A 26135-nucleotide genomic window follows, 5' to 3' on the forward strand; every position below is an offset into this window, starting at 1 on the left:
ATACAATAAAAGATATTCACAGCAAGAATTATTAGGGGAGCCAGTAAAGTTTGTATTGAAGGAATCTTAATAGGGTTGCAATTGCAGCAAAAAAGAAAAGGGAAATAACAAAAAAGACAAACAGAATAAGTGAAAATTGTAGAACCAGGACATGAAGCCCCTGGAAGTAAAAAAAAAAAGCTTAAAGGAAATGTGAAAATTAAGGAGTCAATTGGATTTGTTAGAGGCGGAAGAGAGACAGAAAAAATAAAAATTCTTAAAATGGAAACACTTCAAAGGTGCAAACAGACTTGGTAGATAATTAGCTTACTGCTGATGAAAAGAAGGAGAGGAAAGAAGAATCTCTGCAAATTCTTTATTTACTATATTTACTATATAGCCTTTCTCCCCAGTGGGGACCCAAAGAGGGTTACATGGGTCTCCTCTCTGTCATTGTATTGTCAACCCTGTGAGATAGGTTAGGCTAAGAGTGTATGACTGGTTCCAGGCTACCCAGTAAGTTTTTAAAGCAGAATGGGGATTTAAACCTGTATCTCACTGGCTCTAGCCAAGTGATGGCAAACCTTTTTGAGACTGAGTGCCAAATTGCAACCCCAAATCCACTTATTTATCACAAAGTGCCAACACGGCAATTTAATCTGAATACTGAGGTTTTAGTTTAGAAAAAACGGTTGGCTCCGAGGTGCGCGTTACTTGGGAGTAAGCCTGGTGGTAGTCGGCGGCTTTGCTTTGAAGCAACCGTGCAACTCTTCCAACAGGTGAATCACGACCCTAGGAGGGTTTACTAAGAAGCAAGCCCCATTGCCAGCAACTGAGCTTACTTCCAGGTAAAGGATCGTGCTTTAGTTCTTCGCATGAAAATCAGTGGGGTTTAACAGCGCTTAACAGGGTTACCTACACTGCTTCCCCAAAACTAGGTCTTAGGTTTAATGCTAATAATCGAGCCCACCGGCCTAGGCCAGCCTAGATTTGTGTGTGTGTGTGGGGGGGGACGACTCTATTTGCGCATGCCCACAGAGAGGGCTCTGAGTGCCACCTCTGGCACCCGTGCCATAGGTTTGCCACCACTGCCCTAGTCTGACACTCTGACCTCTGCTCTATGCTAGTGGATGTGTGATAGCATTTCTTTCCCTTTTCTAAGAACATGGGCAATTTCTTTGGTTTGATGTACATAGGCACTGGAATGAGATGGTAATGAGTTGGCAGAATGTTGACATGGTACCACTTCTGGCTATGAGTGAAGGAGTACATTTTAAAAAGGTTCCTATAATAACAATTCCTTGAATATGGCAAACCATGTGCAGGGCTAAGCTCAGACCTTTCTGCCTGATGTGATTTTTAAAAACAAAAATGACAGGGGGGTTTTCCACGGAGAAGCACTGCAAATGTGATTCCCCTTCCACGGTCTCAAGTGGTACTGCCCGTTTTGCCATCTCTAATTTTCACTATTTCATTCTGCTGCATGTCTAAACTCGGCGCTCCTTCAAAAAACAAACCATTTATTATAATTTGAAAGGCAGCCCCAGAAAATACACGTGGGTGGAATAAAATCACTCCAAACAGATGCTTTTAATTGTCAAAGGGAAAAAAAGTCATCACTGGGCCTTTCCCCACTTCCCTTAAGCCCCGCGCTACTGGAGGAGAGTAGCAAGGGGTCCCTCGGCACTCCCCACTGAGAGGGGCGGCGACAGCACAGCCGCCCCGAAGCTGCTGCTGTCGCGCCCCTCAGCGCGCAGCATCCCAGGCGCTCTTCTCAACGGCGCCTTTTGATGGCCCCGCGCAGAGCGCGGGGTCGTGGGGACGGCCGAGCGCGCGCCTGGGATGCTGCGCTCTGAGAGCAGCGCGCGGCATAGAGGGGAAGGACGAAAGTGGGGAAAGGCCCACTGGCAAATGTTAGAAATGTACTTGGGAATGAAAATGAATATACCTTTATTGTCTTCTTTTGATGTCATGTGATTCTCGTCATTGTCCTTATAGCCTGACCCTTAAAAAAAACCCAAGACATAAATCAGCAACGATTGCCAACGTTTACAGCCCAATCCGGGGGGGGGGGGATTGTGCTGTAAAAACAGCAGAGGGCTGCACCAATGTGTTTTTCCCCTCCGCCAGAGCCATGCTGATGGAGGGAGCAAAAACTCTCACATCCCGTCACCCCACAGCTGTGCAGTGGGCAAACTAGGAAGTCTGGGCCACTGTGGAGCTATGCTGGTGTCTAGACCAGGCTCTTCTGCCCTCGCACTGTGGCTCCACGAGCCGAGCCGCCGGCCCCATCCTTGCCCGAGCCACCGGCCCCATCCTTGCCCGAGCCGCCGGCCCCATCCTTGCCCGAGCCGCCGGCCCCATCCTTGCCCGCAGGCAGCAGGGCGGGTGCACCAACTGCCCACGGTCAGCTGGGCTGCGCCGCGGGCTTCCCCTCTCGCCTGCCCCGTTGGAGTGGGGCGGGCGCTTTCCCAGCGGCCGGCGAGGCCGAGCCGCCGGCTTCATCCTTGCCCGCCCTGCAGGCAGCAGGGCGGGTGCATTCATGCGCTTCTCAGAATGAGCGGAGTAAAAGGTAAAAAAAACCCCTATATATATAGTGTTATCTTTATTTTAAATGTCAAAAATTATTTGCGGCTCCAAGTGTTTTCTTTTCCCGTGGAAAACGGGTCCAAATGGCTCTTTGAGTGTTAAAGGTTCCCTACCCCTGATCTAGACTGATGCCAGTGCTGGGATGGAGAGGGGCAGGCTGTGGCATTCCTGGGGGTGGTAGTCAACTTCCACTGGTGTTCCAGCCTGGGAATGCCAGCCCCTGGCCCTGCAGTGTGGTGTAAGGCTGCTTGTTCTATGGGGCAATTCAGGATTTAAACTTTCCCTCCTGTCCACACTGCCTGAAGATCCCACGAAGATGCTGTCCCAGGCTGTCTCCACATGCACCTCCCATCTGCCAGACGTTTTAAAAGATCCAAACACCACTTGAGGAGCATAAAGGCAGTGTAGATTAGAAGCCTAGCCACTACATGCCTCCTATTCACCCCCTTGTTCTGATTTGGGTTTTTACTCTCAATCCAGAGATTGAAACAAGTTTATAATCCTGGTTTTGGCAGTTTGTAAGCAAAACTATGTTTAGAGGTAGCTATGATAATTCTGGTTCTGAACCAGATGGCATCGTTGAAGCTAACTAGAGAGGGAAGGGGGAAACTCACAGAGTTTGGAGGAGCAAAGGAGAATACTGGACATTGTCAATCACATCAGACATCAGACAACTGGATAGCATGTTGTCTGGACTAGGTCCTAGGGAACAAAATACATGGAATAGTCTGCCTGCCCTCTTGTTTTTTCCTACTTAAATGTTAATAAGATTAATTTACTTTGATGCTTAATATCTAGAATTCGTCCACCTCAAACTGGGCCAGGAATCTGAAGGCATGGGTGCCTGATCTTATAACCAAGATAGGACTATTAAAAAAAGGAAGTGGCATTCATATTGTGTACATTAGAACATAAGAAAGAGCCTGCTGGATCAGACCAGAGTCCATCTAATCCAGCACTCTGCTACTTGCAGTGGCCCACCAAACACCTTTGGGAGCTCACATGCAGGATGTGAAAACAATGGCTTCTGCTGCTGCTGCTGCTGCTGCTGCTCCCAAGCACCTGGTCTGCTAAGGCAGTTGCAATCTCAGATTAAGGAGGATCAAGATTGGTAGCCATAGATCGACTTCTCCATAAATCTGTCCAAGCCCCCTTTAAAGCTATTCAGGTTAGTGGCCATCACCACCTCCTGTGGCAGCATATTCCAAACACCCATCACACATTGCATGAATAAATTTATTAGTCCCTTTATTAGTCCTAATTCTCCTCCCCAGCATTTTCAATGGTTTTAGTATTGTGCTTTTAGTATTGTGAGAAAGAGAGAAAAAATTATCTGTCAACATTTTCTACCCCATGCATAATTTTATGGACTTCAATCATATCCCCCCTCAGACATCTCCTCTCCAAACTAAAGAGTCCCAAACGCTGCAGCCTCTCCTCACAAGGAAGATGCTCCAATCCCTCAGTCATCCTCATTGCCCTTCTCTGCACTTTTTCTATCTCTTCTATATCCTTTTTGTACATTCTACACCATTATGTACAGAGCGAGGGACAGGGGTATTGCATGTTTACAACTTCCTTTTATATTCCTTGCTCAATTCGTTGCTGCACAGAGAGCATGTGTGTACCCTTTTTTACTTTTAATAAATTAGTTATTAATATGTTGGTAATTGGTTCTCTGTATCACTATTCAAAATGGGTGGAAGGGAAGGGAGGCACATTCGGTTGATGAATCACTATTTCCTTGGAAGTGCACAGCTGCAATAAGCTGTCCCTTTGGCAATTTGTATCCTGATAATGGGACATCAAACTCTAGGAGCAGCAGTGGCGTCGGAGGTTAAGAGCTCGTGTATCTAATCTGGAGGAACCGGGTTTGATTCCCAGCTCTGCCACCTGAGCTGTGGAGGCTTATCTGGGGAATTCAGATTAGCCTGTGCACTCCCACACATGCCAGCTGGGTGACCTTGGGCTAGTTACAGTTCTTCTGAGCTCTCTCAGCCCCACCTACCTCACAGGGTGCTTGTTGTGAGGGGGGAAGGGCAAGGAGATTGTAAGCCCCCTTGAGTCTCCTGCAGGAGAGAAAGGGGGGATATAAATCCAAACTACTCCTCCTTCTCCTCTAATCAGAGCATTTGTCGAAGGCTTTCACAGCCAGATTCAACTGGTTGTTGTGGGTGGCTGGGAATAGGGTCTGGTAGATCTTGTTCATTTTGCCTGTATTTAGAGCCAGAGGGTGGGGCTCACAGAGTCTGTTACACACTGTATCACTGGACACAGTGTGTAACAAACTTCCCTCTGTGATACACCTCTGAAGATGCCAGCCACAGATGCAGGCGAAATGTTAAGAACAAGATCTACCAGACCACAGCCACACAGCCCAGAAAACAGTCTAATCAGAGCTTTAGAATGGCAATAGGGGAAGGGAAGCTAGGAGCACTAGCCCTCACAGCAGGTCATTGCTAATATGGCCGGGTATTGGCAAGTGGTTACTGTTTTAATATTGTGTTTTTGTTTAGTTTTAATGGTTTTTAAGACACGTTTTTCTTGTTGCATTTCCCCTAGTGGCCTTGATCATAGTCAAAACACAGAATATTAATTTTGTACATAAAATAATCAAATAAATTTATGAGGACTTCCTTATTGCAATATTCCCACAATCCTAGATGCTGTCCCTATTTTATTAAAATAACAAAACAGAATACACTTTGGATATGTTAATAAAAGTGTTAGGTCTGCCCAGGATATCAATATGACTGAAAAGCGAAGAAACAGAGAAGGTAAGTGAACTGTTTTCTTAGCCTAGATTTCGTTAAAAAAATTGAAATAGTCATTTAAAACAAAATTTATTACCATAATATAATTCCCCTTCATTATTCAGTCCTGATGTCAATTTCTCACCCATTGAATTGGTTGCTGCCATGGAGCTAGAAACAAAACAGATTGAGAAAAGTTTTAGTGTTTTAGCAGTATAAATTCCTTTAAAGGCCTACCTTAATTCTGACCATATAGATACAATTATGGCTTAAGACAGAGAATAAAGAATCCCCTCAAATCACTGAAGAGTTAGAGATGCTAGCAAAAAAAAGTACTCTTTGTTCTACTTTTGGACCATAAACTGTTGGATTGAAGAAGAAGAAGAAGAAGAGTTTGGATTTATATCCCCCCTTTCTCTCCTGCAGGAGACTCAAAGGGGCTTATAATCTCCTTGCCCTTCCCCCCTCACAACAAACACCCTGTGAGGTAGGTGGGGCTGAGAGAGCTCCGAGAAGCTGTGACTAGCCCAAGGTCACCCAGCTGGCATGTGTGGGAGTGCCCAGGCTAATCTGAATTCCCCAGATAAGCCTCCACAGCTCAGGCGGCAAAGCTGGGAATCAAACCCGGTTCCTCCAGATTAGAATGCACCTGGTCTTAACCACTACGCCACTGCAGCTCAGGAACATATTACTGTGGTAAATACTAATTATTATGGCTAGGGTCATTTGGACAGGGTAACTTGTGCCTATCATAGTTTCATTTCCAGTTCCTCCAGATTAGATACACGAGCTCTTAACCTCGGTTCCTCCAGATTAGATACACCCCAGTACTGAGCCATATTTTACATCTTCATGCATTTATGATTCATGTGCTCCGCTGATCTCTAGCACATAAAAATCACAATAGTTTAACCCAGCAACACACCCACCCACCCACCCACCCACCCACCCTACCTACCTACCTACCTACCTACCTACCTACCTACCTACCTACCTACCTACCTACCTACCTACCTACCTACCTACCTACCTACCTACCTACCTACCTACCTACCTACCTAGATTACAGCAAAGTTTTTGACTGTGTAGATCATGAAAAGGCTGGTTTTAAAGGAAGTGGGTGTGCCACAGCATCTGATTATTTTGATGTGCAGCTTGTACACTGGACAAGAGACTACTGTTAGGGCAGAAAATGGAAAAACAGAATGATTTCCAACTGGCAAAAGTGTTAGACAAGGATGTATTTTGTCTCCTTGCCTCTTCAATCGGTCTGTAGAATAAGGAAAACTGGATTGGATTTAGAACGAAGGTGGAGTGAAACATTAGCAAACTGAGTTATGCTGATGATGCTACATTACTGGCAGAAAATAATGAACACTTAAAATCGCTACTGCTGAAAGTTAAAGGAGAGAATGCCAAAGCAGGACTACAGCTGAACATCAAGAAGATAAAGTTAATGACGACTGGAGAATTATTCAACTTTAAGGCGGACAATGATGAAATTGAAATTGTTAAGACTGTTGAGTTTTGTTTTTTCTTCTTCTTACTTTCTTTAGATAAAGGATAAGGATGATAGATATTGACATTCAAGAGAAAAGGATAATTAAAGTTAGCTTTTTAATTCATATTATCTGAAACATTAAAAGATCGTTGATCTATTGTTGAAGGAGAAGTCAAATTATGTTTTTTTTTCTTTCTCTTCCCCGTCTTTCTTCCCTTATTGCCCCCACTATTACCCCCTTGTCTTGCTTCACTCTCCTTCTTTCCATTCTGCTCCTTTCTAATAATATTATCTGTTCAACAAATATATAAAATATATATACTCTTTTTCCTTCTGTTCTGTATTATGTGACGATTTTCGTTCTGTATCAAATGGGGATCATACAATGAATGAATTGATAATGTTAATGAAGTTTCTACAGAGAGAAAATGTATAAAATAAGACTAAATCTGTACAGATTCATCTTTTTGACCCTTTCTTCCCCTATTTTTGTTTTTTTAATTTTGTAACTTCTCTTAAATTTTCAATAAAGTACTTTTTAAAATAAAAAAAAGAAAGAAATTGAAATTGTTGAAGACTTTCTATTCTTTGGCTCCATCATCAATCAAAAGGGAGACTGCAGCTAAGAAAGCAGAAGAAGATTGATACTAGGAAGGGCCATGGAAAGATTCTTAAGTGTAAGGATTAAGTTAATTGATGCCATAGAAACTAAAAATACTAAACTGAGGCTGTCACATTATGAGAAGACACGAGTTGAGGGCAGCAGGGAAAGAGAAAGACCCAACGTCAGATGGACTGACTTCATGAAGAATCTATGGATCTCCGTTCGCAAGAACTGAGCAAGGCTGTTAACGAGAGGACATTCTGGAGGACATTATTGATTCAAAGGATCACCATGAGTTGAAACCAACTTGATGGCCCCTTACACACATGTAAACATCTCACTATTAATAATAAAAAAAATGCAACTTACCCATCCAACTCCATTGAATTGCCTTTAGCTGAAAGTAGGGAGGAAAATAAATTAGAAAAATTAATTAATTAATGTTTATGATAATACCTAATTAAAATTAGTTACTCTAGCTGGCCATAGGTGGAAAGACAATTCTGTAAATAAATGTATGTCCACCTGCCAAACTTCTCCAGGTGTAGTGTTAAAGAGAAGCAAACTCTAATCTGGAGAACTTGATTTGATTCCTGGTTCCTCCATAAGAAGCCTGCCAGGTGACTGTGAGCCAGTCACAGTTTTCTCAGAACTCTCTCAGCCCCACCTACCTCATTACATGCCTGTTTGTGCAGAGAGGAAGAGATTGTAATCTACTTTCTTACTTCTTAAGGTAGAGAAAACAGGAGTCTAAAAACCAACTTTTCTTCTTTTGAATGAAAACAGTTTGTCTGGAATAATGGACTGGATTATTTCTACCAATTCATCCAGTGAAAAGTGGAGGAACACTCCACACTCAGCTGACCAGAGGAGTTGTAGCCAATCCATTATTTTCTATACTTCCCCACCCTTTACGAAATGTCCCTTCCTTTACAAAGCTATGACTGCCAAAGAGGCTGAAATGTTTGGATCATCAGAAGTTTTCATAAATGGATGAGCTACTTGAATAAAATGATATTGTATAGACAAAGGCCCTTTCCGCACCGCAACGGTGCGGGGGTGCGTCGGCATAAACAATGCCGACGCACCCCCTGGGACTGTTCGCATGGACGGTCTCAGGAGGGTGGCAGGCGCCGTCGCCGAATGCCTACCTTGTCTCCTGGCTTCCAGCTCGTCGCAGAAGCCAGGGGACATGCCCCCGCAGCCTGGAGCGATGGCTCTGGAGTCGCAGGCCAGGGGGGGGCGTGTCCCCTGGCCTCTGCGACAAGTCGGAAGCCAGGAGACAAGGTAGGCATTCGGGAAAGGGGGGAGGGAAATGGCGCCTTCCAGCTGCTGCCGTTCGCACGGCAGTGTTTGAAAGCCGCTGTTTCCGAAATACCTCGCTCAGGGAGCGAGGTTTGGAATCAGCGGCTTCGCGCTGCTCGGGGGTTGTGAGGCCGCCGCCGCTGCGATGCAGCAGCGGCGGCCGTGCGAACCCCTCCCCTGGGACACTGTTTTTAGCATCACTGGGACGCTGTATTCCGCCCGTGTGGAAACGTTTCCGAACGGCAGCGGCTGGAAGGCGCCATTTCCCCCCCTTTACCGAACGCCTACCTTGTCTCCTGGTTTCTGGCTTGTTGCAGAGGCCAGGGGACACGCCCCCCCGGCCTGTGACTCCAGAGCTGTCGCTCCAGGCTGCGGGGGCGTGTCCCCTGGCTTCTGCGACGAGCTGGAAGCCAGGAGACAAGGTAGGCGTTCGGCAACAGCACAGCCTGTGCGAAGGCTGCGCCGCTGCCTGCCGACCTCCCAGGACCATCCATGCGAACAGTCCCGGGGTGTGTGCGTGTCGGCATTATTTATGCCGACGGACCCCTGCACCATTGCGGTGCAGAAAGGGCCATAGGCTTGGGTTCTGCCTAAAATTTCCTCCCATGGAAAGAATTCCACCTGTGACCTTCCTCACTCCCTCTTGCAAACCAAAAATGCCCTTCAAGATAATAATCTTGAGTGATGGATACCTGAAGAAACAGCTTGGGGAGGGGAGGAGCTGGAGGTCTCCTGTGACAGGAGGAAATCAGCAAAAATGGTCCCCCTTGCATCTGTGCCAACTTTAGGCAAGATTCAAACCATGATGCTGCTTGATCTAATTACAGTTGGAGTATTATGTGAACTTCAAAGGTGGTCATGATACCTCTTCATTCCTTTTCTTCTCTTGGGAATGAGTTTTCCCCTTCCAGTCATTTTTTATAGCTAACTGTATTGTGTCTTTACTGTATTATATTTTCACTGATATTATCTATAGAAGAATTGCTTTGATTTATACCCCACCTTTCTCTCCTGCAAGGGGACTCAAGGCAGCTTACAACCACTGGGCTTTGACTTGAGGTCATCTATTAGTCCATACTATCTATCTGGCTGGCCTCCCCAATTTCCAGCTTGCACATTTATTGTTCGCCCCCTTCACCTCTCTCCCCCATCCAGAAATTTCAAGGAAAACAGGTTAAATCAGGATGAGGGGTGATACAGATTGCTAGGCCTGTGGTCTTGGGACTCCTATTGAATAACCATCTATATGTATTTCATTTTTAGAACGAAGTTATTTGTTACTGGGATTTTAATGTTTTAATTTTTGTAGCTATTCTAGCCTTAACTGGACTGGGATGAGTGGTGTATAAATATAATCAATAAAATAAAATACAAACTCCTTTCCCTTCCTTTCCCCACAATGGACACATTCTGAGGTAAGTGGGGCTGAGAGAGTTCCGAAGAACTGTGACCAATCTTAGATTGCCCAGCAGGAATATAGGAGTACGGAAACAAATCTAGGAGTCTAACCCTCAGGTGGAAGATTAGAGATTCTCGAGATTAGAGTCCACCGCTGGTTCTCGAAATTAGAGTCCGCCGCTTCTCACCACTTCACCGCACTGGTTCTCAGTATTATGTCTTCACTGACATAATCATCTTGGTGAGTTCCGCAGGGCCTGTAAGACTGAGTTGTTCCGCCGGGCCTTTGGAGTAACCAGCCGCTGAGTATGGCGCCCCTGCTCGTTTACACCCAGACTATCCTCCTATGGAGGAGTCCGGCTACTCCCTAGGGAGGGTTTTAAGAGTAAGGATTTACCAGGCGCCTTTTATTATGATTACTGCTGTTTTAACAAAAATTTAGTATGTTTTAGTATGTTTTAATGATGGAGCCTTTGGTGGATTTCGTTATTGTTGTTTTGACTCATTGTTCGCTCCTGATTTCGTTGTATTAGTTTTGTTGTAATAATCGTACCAGAGCCCCTGGGGATGGGGCGGTATAAACATTCTAATAATAATAATAATAATAATAATAATAATAATAATAATAATAATAATAATAATAATAATAATAATAATAATAATAGTTTTGGTGATTTTCACACCACAGTTTGCAACTTAGAAATGGGTTTGCATACTTGACTTGTAGCTAACCACAGTGCTAACACTACCTGTGCTTAAAAAGAGGGGGGGGGACAGTGGAATCTTGAGGGGCACTCCCATTGAGGGGGGTTGATAATCACATACAATAGCAAGAAGGATTTCTGTTCTCTTCTCTAAACAGCTAAAGCTAATAGAATATTTTTAAACTAAATGTAATATTTTTACCTTTTGCCTTCTTTCTGAAGTACCACAAGAAAGTCCCACCCATGCCAAGGACGACGAGCATAACAAACAATGCAATAAGCCATTTCTTCCACGAAGCCAGAACAACTGGAGGTCAGGAGAAAAACCGGTCAGGGTTCACAAGCATCCGTTCGTTATCACAACCCCAATCCCTCCCCATACGTTCTGTGCTCATCAGAGAATCGGGGATACCAAACTACCCCGAGAATGAAGTGTACTGATATGGCCAGCCAGTGGATCATGACCACCAGGAACCTGATCTGATGCTACTTTGAGAACACAGTTGCTGGTCTCCAGTGGTTTATTTATATATTTATTTATTGAAAACATTTACTAGCTGCCTTTCTTCCTTGAGCAGCTCAAGGTGGCTTAGAATAAAAATAAAACAATTCTTTCTAAAACAACTAGAATAAAACAACGAAACCTTCTTGGGAGGTTTTTAAAAGAGAGGCTGGATGACCATCTGTCAGGAGTGCTTTGATGATGTGTTCCTGCATTGCATGGGGTTGGACTTGATGGCCCTTGGGGTCTCTTCCAACTCTATTATTAAAAACCACATAAAAGGTCATAATTAAATTGTTCTATTTCATGTTATGCTGATAATTCTAGTACAATGCTGATGATTCTAATGCATGAATTAGAGCCCTTCGGGGGAGGGCGGTCTATAAACCCAATTAATAATAATAATAATAATAATAATAATAATAATAATAATAATAATAATAATAATAATAATAATAATAATAATAATAATAATAATACTGAAAGACCATGCAGATAACATGTCACAGCAGCACTGCCTTTCTAATACTGGAGTTGTCAGCCCCCTAGACCCCTCCCCCTCCCGAAACATTCTTCCTAATTCTTATATTAACAGTGGAGCATGAAATAGAACCATGGAGGACAGGCAGCTATGCATTTCTGCTTGACTCAGCCTTGCTTGTATGCTTCCCTGACTGTGTAATTATCTGGGTGGGCCATTTCAACTTAGAAAAACAGCACAAGGGAAAAATTTAAGCCCATTTCCTCCTGCTCCAATCCAAACTGTTCCCCCCGAGCAACTGCTATTAAAAAGAAAAAAAACTACAGGAGATCTGATCATGGATCCTTTGGTATCTCATCTGGTGTGGCCTTCAAAAGCATATAAGAGTAGATCTAATGATATGTGACATCCATCACACACATATGGAAGTTGTGATATTCTTTACGATCCATTACAATTGGAATAAACTTCATCACAGCATCTACTGGATACAAAGGAAATGTATTCTGAGGGACTGCGCAGGGGATAAGAACGCAAAATGTTTGTAGCCTGCTGTGTTTAATGTTATTATGTATTGTTGTTGCAGGCCTGCTGTACGCTGCCCAGAGCCCTTTGGGGATGGGCGGTTTAAAATCTAATAAATGAATGAATGAATGAATGAATGAATGAATGAATGAATGAATGAATGAATGAATAAACAAATAAATGAGCCCTGAGGGAATCGAACAGTGATCCTATCACACAGCAGCTAAATGCCCTGCAGGGCCCACCAACACAGCATAGAGCAGTTGTGGCGAACCTATGGCATGCGTGCCAGAGGTGGCACTCAGCCCTCTCTGTGGGCACGGGCACACAGAGTTTGTCATGTAGTGGAAAATCACCCACCACACACACATATCTAGGCTGGCCTTGCTTCTGAGTAAACCCTCCTAGGGTCGTGATTCACCCATTCAAAGTGTTGCACGGTTGCTTCACCAAGCTTACTCCCGAGTAACACGTGCCTAGGAGCAAACCTTTTTTTCTAAACGAAAACCTCAGTATTCAGGTTAAATTGCCATGTTGGCACTTTACGACAAATACGTGGGTTTTGGGTTGCAATTTGGACACTCGGTCTCTAAAAGGTTCGCCATCACTGACATAGAGGGTCCTGATGTTGCCCCAGCACTGTTTTTCTGAAATGTGGAACCATGCTTCCTTCTAATGCATGCATTCATTTCCTTCTGTGTCAAACTGATTATCAGAAGTTTCACGGCAGCTTAGGAAGTATCAGCTAAAATCTGAGAAATCATTTGTCCTCGATTCGCTTTGACAGAGATACAGATGCATTTGTATGACTGGTATTGCTCCTACTGAATGGTGCCCATGCCATCACTGATAACAATTTCCCCATCCTCATAATGGTGTAAATTTGTTGTTCTTTTTGAAGAGGGATTTTTTTGTCAGTAAAAGTTGAGCGCTTTTTCATTTTAGTCATGGGCAACATTCTTTACCACCCCCACCACCAGGTATGATCTGCCCCACCTCAAAGGTTGATGACCCAACTATGTCCATATCCCCCTTCAAAAAACAAACTGGCTGTGATCTTGGTGCAACGGAAGGTCCCCTCCACTGTGTTTGAGCAATAAGCATACCCTTTTTTCAAGTTCAGGGCTACTGCCACCATAGAGAACTCTATTATTTATTATGGTCATGATCACAGAATTATTATTATTATTATTATTATTATTATTATTATTATTATTATTATTATTATTATTTATTTATTTATTTATTTATTTATTTATTTATTTATTTATTTATTTATTTATTGGGTTTATAGACCGCCCTCCCCCAAAGGGCTCAGGGCGGGGAACAACATATAACAGAGCACAATAATAAATTAAAATCCAATAAATATAAGTTAATATGGCTCTAATAATGAACCCTATCTTATTAAAAATACAACATTATTAAACTTAGCATTAAACTAACATTAAAACAAGATGGCGCCAGCTTCAGTTCACCCAGAGCCCCAGAGGGGGGATGAGGCGGTGGATCCACTTGGATGTTAAGGGATAAGGGAGTAGGAGGTGAGAGGGAGGAGAGGGGGGAGGGGGCCCCTATCAACGGCTAGGGCTCCCCCTGTAAAGGCCCTCGGGTGGGAACAGCCTCTTGGTTCCCTTACAGGCCCTGTGGAACTCAACCAGATCCCGCAGAGCCCGAACAGCTGGTGGGAGAGCGTTCCACCAGGCGGGGGCCAGAGCTGTAAAGGCTCTGGCCCGAGTGGAAGCCAGCCGTATCATTGAGGGGCCAGGAATCACCAGGAGGAAGAAAACACACATGAACAGAGAGGCCACAGGAACACCATGGCTGATTACCCTCCGGTGCTCTGGTGCATGGTGGGACAGGAAGCACATCAGGGCAAGAAATGTTGTCCCGACGTGCTTCCTCTTGACCTGCCCGTGCTTCTCGCTTTCCACAGGGAACGCAAGAGCACTTCTGCTGCTGCCCTGTGAGGCCGGGGAATGCCAGCAGTGGGTAATTGGCTCATATGTTCCACACAGAACTAAGAGGCATATCTTTCCCATTTCTTTTACATACTCTGCATGTGACTTTCTGGATAATAGGGTGATAAAAGCTGTAACTGGCAGGGTTCCTGTAGCTTTCAGAATCATGTAGAAAAGCAAACACCATTAGATGTCCTTTTTCTCTTCCATGCAAAAGCTACACCTGATGAAATTTTCACAGAAGTTTTAGGGAACATAAACTTGTACTGGCATATCAGTTTAGCTGTCAAGGGTTAACCCAAGAATCCAGGGAACTATCATCCAGGTGTGGGGACGGATCAGAATGTCTATAAATTGTATTTGATTAAGGAATATGGAAATTCATATGAACCAAAGATATGAAGAATCAAAATGGGAGCTTCTGTATAGTGACCAGAAGCCTGCATGTTTGCAGCAGGTCAAAGGAATGTTAGAAGCTTGTGAGTGATTATGCAGGCAAGCAAAGATAACATCTTTAAGATCTTGTCACTAAAAGGCCAACGTGACAGCAGACATATGCATTTTATGACTTTGTTTTGTTAGAATAGCTACATGAATGTGATTAGTTAAATGAAAAAGTGTTTTTCTATATAGTTAAATGAACACAGAAATGATAATGAGAGATTCACATGTATTAGTATTTCACTATAATTCTACTGTATTGGAATCGAAGGGAATAATTGTTAGAATCATGTTGGGGGAAAGGGAAGTTTTATGATCCTAAGGAATGCTGCATACCCTAAGGGGATATCTCTCTCTCTGGGAGCAAACTTAGAAAACTAGAAAAACAAGTTTTTCTTGGAAACAAGAAAGACAGCAGGCTAGTTTTATTGCAGCCCTTTGCATATGGGTAGAGGGGCATGAGCTAAGGAAACTGACATGTAGAATAGAGGCTGTCTTCATGTGACCAGGAGACAGATCTATCCAATGGGATTTTAAGGTACATGCTTATAGCACGTGAAAGAGGTATGGATTATGTACGTGGAACTTAAGGGGATGAACTGTATGACGTCTGTATTCCTTTTATCTATAAAAACTAAGGTTCTTCCTATGCTGGGTGTGACTCTTTCGAGAGCTACCCGGAAGGGTTAAGCCTTCTGTAACTTTCTAAATTCTGCTAAGTAAAAACTGTCTGTTTGTTTCTGATGTCAGATGTCTTTTGCTTTTATTTGGGAATTTATTTCTAACTTAGTCTTAAACTAATTCAGCTGTGTAGGACCAGAGACGCCGTCCTGGCCCCACACAGGGAAATGGAAAAGGGAATGGCCATTAAATCAGCCTGGAATGAATTTGTGGTTTGAAAGATGCAGGAATCCTGTCTGTTTTAGGCCCTTCTGCACATGCAGAATAAGGCACTTTCAATCCACTTTGACAACTGTTTGCAAGTGGATTTTTCAGTTTCACACAGTAAAATCCAGCTACAAAGTGCATTGAAAGTAGATTGAAAGTGCATTATTCTGCATGTGTGGAAGGGGCCCTAAAGGGAAACCCCTTCTAACACACTGTAGACACACAATCCATTTCCTCGGTGGTTCGACCACAGTAAATCAATGAGCAATACTTACCCTTGACGATTACTGGATTGCTCCATAGCTGTGCTTTCGCAGAGTTGTCAGCTGCACAGAAGTACTTCCCTGTATCTTGGCTTGTAAGTCCTGTTTTGTGCCAAATCGCAGTGTGGATTTTATTTTTGGTCACCTTACTCAAGGACTGTGCTTCGTTTTCTTTAAAAAAGTTGAACTCAATCGGGAAAGACCCTGAGGTGACAGTGCAAAACAGGATAAGGTCCTGGCCGTCTTCCACGTCTCCACGTGAAGGGCTTTCCAGGCTTATGTTATAAACTGGTGCTATGGATCAAATGCAAAGAAACAGCTTTAGACCAGATTAGAAGTCGATTTATGGCTACCAATCTTGATCCTCCTTGATCTGAGATTGCAAATGCCTCAACAGACCAGGTAATTGGGAGCAACAGCCGCAGAAGGCCATTGCTTTCACATCCTGCATGTGAACTCCCAAAGGCACCTGGTGGGCCACTGCAAGTAGCAGAGAGCTGGACTAGATGGACTTTGGTCTGATCCAGCTGGCTTGTTCTTACGTTCTTAGGAATCAATGTAGTCTTGGTGTCTGGCAAATTATTTCTGTGCTGGCAGGAATACACAAAAAGGGCATTCAGAGAATTAATTTCTAACCGGCGTGAGCACACAAGTAATTGCTTTCAATAGAATATATATGACTAGCACTAAAGCCCATTTTAAATTAAAATAAAATGGGCTCAAGAAGGGGAGGGAGGGAGGGAGGGAGGGAGGGCAGGGGACCCCCTCTTCCTTCCCTCCAGGAAAGCAGCTCATATTGTTTGGGGCGGGGAAAGCTCCTGGGTTGGGGGAAGGTGGGCGGGGACGGGATGGAGTGAGTCCTGCACACCCATTGGCTGGGGTTTGTCATTGGACGTTCCATCCATTAGGCAATTATGTATAAGGATTACCATTATTTGCTCATTTGTGAACATTAAGATGCTGCAAATACTTTATGAATTTAAGAAGAGTTTGTATTTATACCCTTCCGGTCTCTCCTGTAAGGAGTTTCAAAGCAGCTTACAAACTCCTTCCCTTTCTATCCCTACAACAAACACCTTGTGAGGTAGGTGGGGCTGAGGGAGTTCTGAGAAAGCTGTGACTGGCCCAAGGTCACCCAGCAGGCTTCATGTGGAGGGCAAGGGAAACAAACCTCGTTCACCAGATAAGAGTCCGCCATTCATGTTGAGGAGTGGGGAATCAAATCCAGTTCTCTGGATTAGAGGCCACTGATCTTAACCACCTACACGAGGCTGACTCTCAAAGGCAATTGCCTTACCTAGGGTTGCCAGGTCCCCCTGGCCACCAGTTGGGTAGGGTTGCCAGATCCAGTTTGAGAAACTCCTGAAGGTTTGGCAGCGGAGACCTCAGTGGAGTACAGTGCCATACAGTCAGTGGTGGGATTCAGCCGGTTCGCACCACTTTGGCAGAATCGGTTGTTAAAATGGTGCTTGTAAACAACCGACTGTTAAATTATTTGAATCCCACCACTGCATATAGTTTACCCTTCAGGGCACTTCCGCACATGCAGAATAATGCCCTTTCAATCTACTTTCAATGCACTTTGCAGCGAGCCCTTCAGGGGTGAGGAGGCCTATAAATACAATGATGATGATGATGATGATGATGATGATGATGATGATGATGATGATGATGATGATGATGATGATGATGATGAAGGGGAGGACTCACTCCATCCCGTCCCCGCCCACCTTCCCCCAACCCAGGAGCTTTCCCCGCCCCAAACAATATGAGCTGCTTTCGTGGAGGGAAGGAAGAGGGGGTCCCCTGCCCTCCCTCCCTCCCTCCCTCCCTCCCTCCCCCTATGAAGAAAGGACTGCATTATTATTATTATTATTATTATTATTATTATTATTATTATTATTATTATTATTATTATTATTATTATTATTATTATTATTATTATTATTATTATTATTATTAACAACAACAACAACAACAACAACAATAATAATAATAAACATGCAGCTGTGAAATCTACAATAATAATAATATAGATCTTACTGTGGGAAATAGCAAAATCAACTTGCAAACAATTGTGAAATTGGATTGAAAGGGCATTATTCTGCATGTGTGGAAGTGCCCCCAGAGCATTCATTTTATCCAAGGGAACTCATCTCTAGACTGGAGGAGAGCATAATTCCTGGAGCTCCCCAGGCTAGCAACCCTACCAACTAGCAACCCTACCAACCAGCAGTGGCGTGGGAGGTTAAGAGCTCACGTATCTAATCTGGAGGAACCGGGTTTGATTCCCAGCTCTGCCGCCTGAGCTGTGGAGGCTGATCTGGGGAATTCAGATTAGCCTGTGCACTCCCACACACGCCAGCTGGGTGACCTTGGGCTAGTCACAGCTTTTCAGAGCTCTCTCAGCCCCACCCACCTCACAGGGTGTTTGTTGTGAGGGGGGAAGGGCAAGGAGATTGAGTCTCCTGCAGGAGAGAAAGGGGGGATATAAATCCAAACTCTTCTTCTTCTATTTCCCACCTCTCCTGCAAAGACCTGGCTCGTGTCCTGGCCTGCACTATGCCAAGGAAACAGCAGCCAGGACTGAACTAAGCTACTGTGTTCCACTTGACTATGAAGATAGTTATAGAAGACAGCCATGTTGTAGAAGACGTATGAAGATAGTGGTAGAAGACACTAGATTGAAAGTGCATTGTTCTGCATGTGTGGAAGGGGCCTCAGTTTGCACTCAGTTTGCACTGATGGGTTTTCCTGGATAAGAGCCAGGGGGCTGAAGAAAGGACTTCTAGCAAATTTCACTGGCTGATCTGTTTGGTCCACCGCATTACTACAGAAAACTGGTTGGCAAGCCATTTTTAACCTTGGCTGCAGGTTCCGCTAAGCAAAAGGTAAAGGCTAACAACAGGTCGTCCACCCACTGACTCGCCTCCCCCATGATTCAAGTCACAAAGGCTAAGGGGCTGTGTTATCCTTCAGTCCAAACACTACAGACTTTAGTTCTCTCAGCTGTTCACTAACATTTCCCTATATCTAGGCAAGGGGAAGGTATGGATTGCTGAGAAGGGGCTAAATAGACTTTATGCCAGTTCATACATTCATTGAGTATGGTCTGGGCTCCCCATTCTGTGTAAGACAGGGGTGGGCAACCTTTACCACTCAAAGAGCCATTTGGACCCATTTTCCATGGCCCCGAAGATCTACGGAGCTGCCTCCGGTTCGGCCCCTCCACTCACCTTTCCTTCCAGCGCTGGGAAGCAGAGGCGCTGGACAGGGAAACCCTCTCTGCCCGACGGAGCAGGCAGCTGCCTGCTCCGTGGGGCAGAGGGGGGGATGGAGTCTGCGGCCAGCCTGGGGCCGCTGCCTCTCGCGCTGCAGGAGGCAGCAGCGCCGGGCAGGGAACCCCCCTCTGCCTGCCTGCTCTGTGGGGCAGAACGGAATGGTGGCTGCGGGGATGGCAGAGGGGGGATGGCAGCTGCTCTGGAGGGACGCGCCCATGGTACCTTTCAACCTCCAGCAGTTGGAGGGCAGCGTGGGCATGTCCCTTCAGCCCTCCAGAGCAGTGCTGGAAGGAGAGGTGAGTGGAGGGGACTTTGAAAAGCGGCGCCCTCATGAACGGAGCCGCCTCCAGTTTGGCCCCTCCACTCACCTTTCCTTCTAGCGCTGCTCTCCAACCTCCAGGCCACATAGAGCAGCAGTATAAGGCTGAAAGAGCCGCATGCGGCTCTGGAGTCGCAGGTTGCAGACCCCTGGTGTAAGATGTCCCAGACAGTTGTGAGTTGCAGGTTTCCCCCAATTTCCATGTACAGTCATACCTTCGGTTTCGTTGCGTTCGGGTTTCGGGTTTTGCCCGTTGCTCCTGGCCGTTTTTTTACCTTGGGTTTCACCGGTTGCCTCAGGTTTCGTTTATGTAAATGGCGTAAATTTGCTTACGCTTGCTTTGCAAGTAGAAAGCATTACGCGCATAATGGGCATAGCCCTCGGGTTTCGGGCCTCGCTGGTTTTGGCCGCAGCATCAGCCCGGACGGATTACCGGCGAAACCCGAGGTATGACTGTATATGGTAACTGATTCAAATACAGGACCATAGTGTGTGTGGAGAACAGGTTTCATCTATTGTCCCAATGCCATTCTCCCATCCTATAGCAGTGCTGGGTGTGTGTGTGTGCTGTTTGGGAAAACACACATGTATCCCATTGGGCAAACAGAACTTCCTAGGCTATTTCATATTACAACAATAGCATTATGGGAAGGGGGGGACATACTGAGATTCCTTCACCATGTATGACATGACCTTGGTCCAAATGGATCACTGAGCACACAGATATTAATGAGTCTCAGCAAATCACATTGAACTGAGATATCTGATATAGGGCATGGACCCCATAGCCCAGGGATCTGTAACCTGTGGCTCTCCAGATGTTCATGGACTACAAATCCCATCAGCCACTGCCAGCATGGCCAATTGTAGTCCATGAACATCTGGAGAGCCGCAGGTTGCAGACCCCTGCCTTCGCCAGTGTGTGTTCTGTAATGTATGAACTGCCATGTTTCAGTTTGGGAGAAAATGATTTCCGTACATAATCCTTGAGCATGTGAGTAGGCAGGTCTTTTGGATCAGGCATGAAACTCAGGGCCAGATGAAAAGCTTTTGAGGACCAGCCTGGGACCTTAGTCCTCCTCACTATAGAGCCTCTGCAGCTTTAAAAACTATGTTCTCCAATGTATGTATCAGAAACACTTACTTATCACTGTGATATTGAGGCCACTGCTTTGGGATTTCTGAGAATGGCCATTTTTAGCTTCACATTTGTATTCTCCTTGAATGTGCTCCTTAGTTGCATTGTCCTTAAACTCTGCTGGCGTGTCTTTTCTGACTTCAGTTTTGCCGACGGTTATGTTTCCTCTGTACAGAGTATATGTTATAGGTAGAGTTCCATTCTTAGAATAGCAACGTAAAGGGAAAGGGCGTCCCAACACAGCTCCCTCCGAGAAGCGGGTGGCTCTATAAAGATGTGGCTTTGAAACTGGAGCTGAAAAAGAAGAAAGTGCTGTGAAAGTGAATCTATCAATATCTGAACTTGCTTTTCATTTATGGTACAATCCTAAGGGGAGTTACACCCTTCCTATTGACTTCGGTGGATTCAGATGTACTGATCGTGAGTTCAGCTTAGGCTGCATGCTTCCATATTTACTTCTAGGTTCAGGAAAGCAGAAACCAGCATCCTGCATAGTTTTGCAGAATGTATTGTTAGTGGCCTGCAGAAATCTGCAGCAAATAGACATACACTGGGCGTTTTCGCACACACTGTTTGTTGCAGATCCAGCATGTGAGTTCGTTGCTGTTTCCCACATTTTTTTGCACACACTTAAGCCGAAATGTGTCCCGACCCCCCTTCTGTGCCACATTCCAGCCGTTGTTCCACATTTTTCCTGTCGCTCGATACTTCTGCAACTTTCTTGGAAAAACCGGTTTCCCCCCACAATCTGGTGGCTAGGTGCGAAACAAATCTGGAGTAAACGACAGTCAGGGGTGACGCCCACAGTGTGACGCAGAATTTGGATCCAGCCAATGGGGAATGCGATTGGGCTTGCTCGGGTTGCTGCTGCTGCACATCCCATTGTTCCGGCTTTGAGTCTCACTCGACTCCCTCCCCTCCCCTGGTTTTGGTTGTGTGCGCGCTTTCTGATAGCTTGAGCTACCAAGTTCTCTCGTGGGCACCGTTGTTTTAATCACATTTGCAGCACGGTGACTTCATTCGTCAAGCTTTCATTCCGCTAACACGGTGGTAGCTCAACAGCCCGGCCCACGGAAATCGGGATGGGAAGCAATTTGAAGCCCTCGGCCCTCACGCCTCTCCATGATGGCGCTGGACAGCCAATCATCAGAGCTGGTCGCTTATGCTTTCGCATTCCTGGGCGATGCAGAAACCCGGGAGTTGCGAAGCAGGCAGAAGATGCGTGACTACCTGGCCATGTGTGAATGCCATCGAGCGACGAAACTGCATCAAAAAGGTCAGGAATCAATGCGGTTTGCTTTTATTCTAGAATAAAAAGTGTGTGCGAAAATGCCCACTGTAACTCAAAGCTTACTTGATAGTAATTTTTCAGACTCAAGGAGAACTGACTTCTAGAGAATTACCAACACAGCCACTTTCAGATACTGCAATTGCATCTGCATATCAAGTTTAAACATGTGATCAGAAAAAAACCCCAAAGCTGTCCTTAGGAAAGAGGTGCTTTTTTAAGTGACATGAGTTTAGGGCCCATCTATGACTTGGTTGTTTTAGAGTTTGCCTCATTCTGCTTTTCAGTAAAGTGTCTCCCATACACCACTTCTAACTCTTCAGCTTTAGAATGGATCAAAAGAATATGTTACTGTTTTGTCTTTTTGCAGGAAAACATTTATTTGCATATTATCAAGCAACTGAGGCTGAGTTTTTAGGAACAGACTACAAAAAGCCAGAGTTCTGTTAGCTAAACTAGTATTTTAATGTTTTGGTGGTTTAAATATCGTTATTGCTATAAATTGATTTTATGACAAATTTTATGTGTTTTATGCTATGTTTGGCTATGGCTGGGAAAAGGCAGAGTATCAAACTTAATAAACTAACCTAAACTAAATTCTGCAAGAACACAAGCCTGCTAGGAATCCCCAAACTCAGCACTTGAAGATCTAACCACGCCAATCTTCTCAATCCCCAATTTGATCCCTGGCTATGCAGCAGTGAGGAAAAAGCATACTTTCCATGTTCAAGAGCAAGTAAGGGGGGGGGTTCTCGGGTTCAACCCCCCCATTCATGTCCGAAGCTCCGCCCCCCCATTTGTGGGTTTTAAAAACATTTTAGTGTTTTTTTCAGTTTTTGGCCTGCAGGGGGGCGCATTGTTTAGGCTAGCAACACCAAACTTTCAGGGACTGTTTGGGGGACTCTCCTGATGATACTGCCCAGGTTTGGTGAGGTTTGATTCAGGGAGTCCAAAGTTATGGACTCCCAAAGGGGGTGCCCCATCCCATTGTTTTCAATGGGAGCTAATAGAAGATGGGGGCTACACCTTTGATGGTCCATAACTTTGGACACCCTGAAGCAAACTTCACTAAACCTGGGGGGTATCATCAGGAGAGTCTCTTATTGATAACACCCAGGTTTTGTGAAGTTTGGGCCAGGGGGTCCAAAGCTATGGAGTCCCAAAGGGGGTGCCCCCATTGTTTCCAATGGGAGCTAATAGGAGATGGGGGCTACACCTTTGAGGGTCCATAACTTTGGACCCCCTGAAGCAAACTTCACCAAACGTGGGTGGTATCATTGGAAGAGTGATGCTGTTTGGGGGTGGATTCCAGCATCACAGCGGCTGCCCGGGGGCGGGGACTCAGATTTTGCACCGGGCTCCATTTTCCCTCTATGTCTCTGCCCAGAGGGGAGGGCAGAAGGAACTGCTGGCTGCTGGCTGGGAGCCCAGCTGGTGGGGGGCAGGGGAGTCTGCCATCCCCAGCCTTGGAGAGCTGCTTTTATAAGCGCTAGGCTGGGGGTGGGGCTTGGGGAGGTGTGGCCATGCCCTAGGGGCGAGTGGGGGTGTGGCCCCACCCCTGAACCCCCCCATAAAAAATCTATACCTACTTCACTTCCCTGCCTTTTAACTATATGCAAGGGGAAAAAGTTTCCTCCAACAGTACAGGATGCAAAAAACACAGCCTCCCCTTTGATAGGTATTTGTTGACCCAAAGGCTCAAAACAAACAAGAATAACACATTAAAAAATACAAAGAAGACTGGTGGGAGAAAGGCAGAGTAAACAATCTACAATTTGAGCTATATTGTACACAGACAGACAGACAGACAGACAGACAGACAGACAGACAGACAGACAGACAGACAGACACACACACACACACACACACACACACACACACACACAGAGCCTTCTGTAACATTAAGCAAGGAAGAAAAGCTCTAATAGCATACCAGATCAAACAACCTCACGGTAAAAACCAGGAGTGAAAATAAGACCCCTAAAAATGAGTCACTGAGGTGGGAAAACGAGATGGGGTAAGTTGCCCACAGTCACATTCAGTTCTATTACTCACTGACAGTGCAATTCTTTGCAATTAACCCAGTCTAGTCCCATTGAAATGAATGGTCTTAGAGTAACTCTCTTAAAGGATTCACTTCCACTAATCACATAGATCCCTTCCAGACATGCAGAATAATACACTTTCAATCCACTTTCACAATTGTTTGCAAGTGGATTTTGCTATTTCGCACAGTAAAATCTAGCTGCAAAGTGCATTGAAAGTGGATTGAAAGTGCACTATTGCTAGGGTGACCATCCGTCCCTATTTTCGCGGGACACTCACGCTTTTGCGTAGAGTGTCCCGCGTCCCACTGGGCTTATGCCATTGTCCCGATTACGGACAATGGCCCCAGCAGCACACTGCCTTTTGCGGCGGCGCTCCCCAGTCAGGAAACAGGGAAGCGCCCCAGAAGGCACTGCAGCAGCCGCAGTGTCTTCTGGGGCGCTTCCCTGTTTCTTGACTGAGAGCCTGCGGTAAACGGCTGCCTTCTCCTACCGCTGCCGCTGGCTTCTGCGTGCGTTTGCCAGCTTTCGTCGCCCTTGTAGACAGCCGCTTCCCCGTCCCGGGATGGAAAGGTGACCATCTGGTCACCTTAACTATTGCACATGTGCAGAAGGGGCCTGACATTGCAATCCTTTGCAGAGTTATCCCAGTCTAATCTCATTGAAATGGACTTAACTCTCTGTGGGACTGCATTGTGAGAGCATAAACGATTGGTGTGCTCTGAAGGGCTCACAGCATCTCTGCAAATGCCTGCTTGCTCCTTTCTGCCAGGCAGCATCAGAGATGTCTCCTCATTAGTGGGTTCCAAGTCAATGGGATTGCATCACCACCTTTTCTCCTGCCACTGTCTCTCAAGTACATTTTCTGTCTCTCAAGTACATTCACTATCTCTTGCCACTTGTCTCTCAAGTACATTCCCCCATATGCCTCCCCACTGCTTAAGCCTGGAATAACCTATATCGGGGGTAGGGAACCTGCGGCTCTCCAGATGTTCAGGAACTACAATTCCCATCAGCCCCTGTCAGCATGGCCAATTGGCCATGGAGAGCCGCAGGTTCCCTACCCCTGGCCTATATAGTTCCAACCGCCTGCATCAGGCCACCTGCATTGTCACGTCATCCTGGATCATGTTCACGTCTCTCACTGAGCCAGTTGTGCTGCAGACGCACCGAAGAGCTGCAATCAACGCAACGCTCTACATTTGCACAGACTTCATTCTGCATCGATTAGTTCCTTGTTGATTAAATAAGAGGCTTTTAGAGATCTATAAATCAACTCACAATAAACACGTATCTGTACAGGGTCGCTCTTTTTGACGATTCCTTTTATCTCCACCCTGCAATCATAGACTCCGCTGTTAGCGACGTTGGCCATAAAGGCATAGGAAGTAGAGTGTGCCAAGAATGTGTTATCCTTCATGAGCGAGACATTCAATGGAAATGAACTATTAGCTAGACAGGACATTTGTAACATGTTGCCTTCATCTAGGTCTTCTTTAGAAACGTGTAGTTCTGGTTTGGAAAACAGCTCTGCAAAAGAGACAGATGGGGCACAAAGGTAATGCATTTACAGCTTTCCACATCACTAATGTGTAGTTATTATTCAATGATAGATGCGTAGTTATTATTCAAGGATAGCAGCTAGTCATCTTTCATGAATATGGCATTTCTGATATGGAAATATAATGTTTTTTTCTCCTTTTTGAATGTTTTCAAAAGTTATTAAAATAAGAAAACAAACATGGTACCGAAACACATTGCAAATAATGTTCACATAATGGAAAATGCAAGAAGGGAATCAATACCTAGATTCTCAACCTTCCTAATGCCGCGACCCTTTCATACAGTTCCTCATGTTGTGGTGACCCCCAACCCTAACATGTAATCCATTTTACAGATGGAGAACACTGATGCAAAGAGTCTTCGGGGACCCCTGTGAAAGGGCCGTTCGACCCCTAAAGGGGTCGCGACCCACAGGTTGAGAACCACTGACCTAGCTTTACACATGTTCATACAGTTGGCCGTTGGCTCAGGAAATCAGCAAGTTCTACCTTTTCATTTAGATTTGTGGATGCCAACTTCCAGGTGGGGCCTGGGGACGCCCAGAATTACAGCTCATCTCTAGACTACAGAGAGCAGTTGCATTGGAGAAAATTGATGCTTTGGAAGG

At 45.2% G+C, this 26135-nt stretch overlaps 1 protein-coding gene across 4 annotated transcripts in view; it reads right to left on the reverse strand.

The window, feature by feature from the left end:
• LOC125430216 (platelet endothelial cell adhesion molecule-like) overlaps nt 1-26135 on the reverse strand; it is an 85679-nt gene that overhangs the window by 39411 nt on the left and 20133 nt on the right. For 3 of the 4 annotated variants that reach the window (XM_048492056.1, XM_048492054.1, XM_048492053.1), the window contains exons 6-12: nt 25247-25495; nt 20639-20926; nt 15907-16188; nt 11036-11140; nt 7796-7823; nt 5419-5492; nt 1928-1984 (exon numbers count right to left, since the gene is read on the reverse strand). In XM_048492056.1, the coding sequence (XP_048348013.1) occupies nt 1928-1984; nt 5419-5492; nt 7796-7823; nt 11036-11140; nt 15907-16188; nt 20639-20926; nt 25247-25495 (1083 nt within the window). The remainder of the gene's footprint in view (nt 1-1927; nt 1985-5418; nt 5493-7795; nt 7824-11035; nt 11141-15906; nt 16189-20638; nt 20927-25246; nt 25496-26135) is intronic. The other variant, XM_048492055.1, reaches the window with a different exon arrangement.

Source organism: Sphaerodactylus townsendi, linkage group LG03, assembly GCF_021028975.2.
Source record: "Sphaerodactylus townsendi isolate TG3544 linkage group LG03, MPM_Stown_v2.3, whole genome shotgun sequence".
NCBI classification, from domain to species: domain Eukaryota; kingdom Metazoa; phylum Chordata; class Lepidosauria; order Squamata; family Sphaerodactylidae; genus Sphaerodactylus; species Sphaerodactylus townsendi.